General features: G+C 50.9%; 1 protein-coding gene across 1 annotated transcript in view; it reads left to right on the forward strand.

Moving 5' to 3' along the window:
• Positions 1-677: 677 nt before the first annotated feature.
• LOC119195891 (aggrecan core protein-like) overlaps positions 678-2,401 on the forward strand; it is a gene marked incomplete at its 5' end in the record, with an annotated part of 7,426 nt that continues 5,702 nt past the window's right edge. The window contains 6 exons of the mRNA XM_062562024.1: positions 678-773; positions 887-1,178; positions 1,292-1,466; positions 1,816-1,943; positions 2,016-2,309; positions 2,360-2,370. Of these exons, the coding sequence (XP_062418008.1) occupies positions 678-773; positions 887-1,178; positions 1,292-1,466; positions 1,816-1,943; positions 2,016-2,309; positions 2,360-2,370 (996 nt within the window). The remainder of the gene's footprint in view (positions 774-886; positions 1,179-1,291; positions 1,467-1,815; positions 1,944-2,015; positions 2,310-2,359; positions 2,371-2,401) is intronic.

Here is a 2,401-nt window from a genome sequence, read left to right on the forward strand (position 1 = left end):
TGTTTGTAGCAGAAAGAGGCTGCATTCTGGGTAGTGACCTCTGCTCCCATAGAAGTTCTCTCTGTAAAACTCGGTAAACATTGTAAACATCTGTAAACAACGTCTCAATCTCTAGTTTCAAGTCTTCAATATACAATATTTGGGTTTTATTACACTGAAAGCATCACTATTTAACAAACTGTAGAAAAAAGCCTTGTCTTGTGAAAAATCTCTTATGTCATGCTCTGTATTGGAACTATGTTAAATAGCATTGAAAGCATCAAATAAAATACATCTAATTCGAACTTTGTTCATTGAAATTAAATAAAAATTCAGAGAAATGTTATTTGATTTTACATCCAAACAATATGTATTAGGAGACGTCTTTAACCTCTATTAAATTACCATTGTGATGCTTTTACAAAGAGGGGATTTCTGTTAACGTTCCTCTTTTTCATCCCAGGTAAAACATGTTGAGGAGGATTGTGTTGCTGTCAGCGTGTCTGCACGCCATCTCAGCAGCATTTGATTACATCTACCAAGACCAGCCGTTTATGGGTAAGAGGGCGTGCATTTAAGACGCGTCTCAAAATAACGTCATCGGTTTAATTAGACGGACGGAACACTCTTCCGTGCGTGTCAAGCAGCAGCCTGGTCTCTGAAATGCATTCACCCAAAACCACTCGTTGATCTCCTCCACAGACCCGGAGGAGGTTCTGAGCGTGAGTATTCCTCTGCAGGAGCCACCGCGCTTGCTGCTGGGGGGCGCCGTGGTGCTGCCGTGTTACTTTGAGGTGAGTCATCATGAGCTGATCCAACATCACGCCGGTGTTGAAAGAAGACTCAACACATGGGGTTTTGTGAAAATAAAAAAAGTTTTACCATCTTGGTTTCTTTTCCCGCGTAGGACCTCACGGTGCCGGACCCCGGAGCTCCCACCGCCGCTCCCCTCGCTCACCGCATCAAATGGAGCCTCGTCGCCAAAGAGAAGGTCACGACCGTCCTGGTGGCCTCGGAGGGGCGGGTGCGCGTCGGCGAGAGCTACCTGGACCGAGTTCACCTGGTGGGCTACCCGGAGACCTCCACGGACGCCAGCATCCGGATATCCGAGCTGCGATCCAGCGATGCGGGGGTCTACCGCTGTGAGGTGCAGCACGGCATTGAGGACGGCCACGACGACGTCCACCTGCAGGTCCAAGGTGGGACAAAAACATGCCGCGCCCCACATAAGCCCCTTCAAGTCAGGGCGCCGTTGTTTGTTGCTCCTCCGCAGGATGTTACCCGATTAATCGGCCTTGTTCGACCCTTGTAGGAATCGTGTTCCACTACCGCGCCATCATGGGCCGCTACACTTTGACCTTCGAGAAGGCGGAGGCGGCGTGCGCCCAGAACAACGCCGTGGTGGCTTCCCCCGAACAGCTTCAAGCGGCCTACGACGATGGATTCCACCAGTGTGACGCCGGCTGGCTCTCCGACCGCACCGTCAGGTCAGTTTGTGGTGTGATGGACAGGAAAGTGGTCAACAAACACCTCAAACAGTGGCCGCTGTAATGTTCATCATTTTGATAAATGCTCGTAGTAGATGCTGTGATACTTTGACACTGTTTTGAAGCTTCAGTCCAATCTTGAACTTGAGGAACAAATTCCTCAAGAGCGTTCCCCATTTTCCTCGTTGGTTAGAGGACAACCTTTTGTTTTTGTCCCTGAGAACCTCTTCTCCTTCTGATCAAACCACCACCAAACTGTAGACAACCCTGTTTGCTGCAAACCAGTTGACAAAAAGATATCCCACGTTTAGTATTGAAGACAACAAATCTGATTTCCATTTACCCAAAGGTACCCGATCCACGATCCTCGTGTGAACTGCTATGGTGACAAAGAGGAGCTTCCGGGGGTCAGGACCTACGGAGTGAGGGACCTCAATGAGACCTATGACGTCTACTGCTACGCTGAGAAGATGACAGGTACACTGAGATCTTCCGCTTTGGGATGACCTTGAGCTCATTACTTCAACGAACCTCTCGTATCTGCTGCAGGCCGAGTCTTCTACACCGCCTCTGCGGAGAAGTTCAGCTACTCGGAGGCAGCGGTGGCCTGCTCCGACCAGGGAGCTCAGCTGGCCTCTACTGGTCAGCTCTACCTGGCCTGGCAGGGGGGGATGGATGTCTGCAACGCCGGCTGGCTGGGGGACAGAAGCGTCCGCTACCCCATCAACGTCCGCCGGCCGCAGTGCGGAGGGGGTCTGCTGGGGGTGCGCACTGTTTACCTCCACACAAACCAAACGGGGTATCCACCTCCGGAGTCCCGCTACGACGCCTTCTGCTACACAGGTGGGGCCATGGTGTAGAAAGATACCCCTATCGTGTGGTGTCTCAACAAGGGCAAATCAAAGTGACAGTTGTAAATACCACAACTGCGGTTT

The sequence above is a fragment of the Pungitius pungitius genome, chromosome 4, assembly GCF_949316345.1.
Source record: "Pungitius pungitius chromosome 4, fPunPun2.1, whole genome shotgun sequence".
NCBI lineage: Eukaryota > Metazoa > Chordata > Actinopteri > Perciformes > Gasterosteidae > Pungitius > Pungitius pungitius.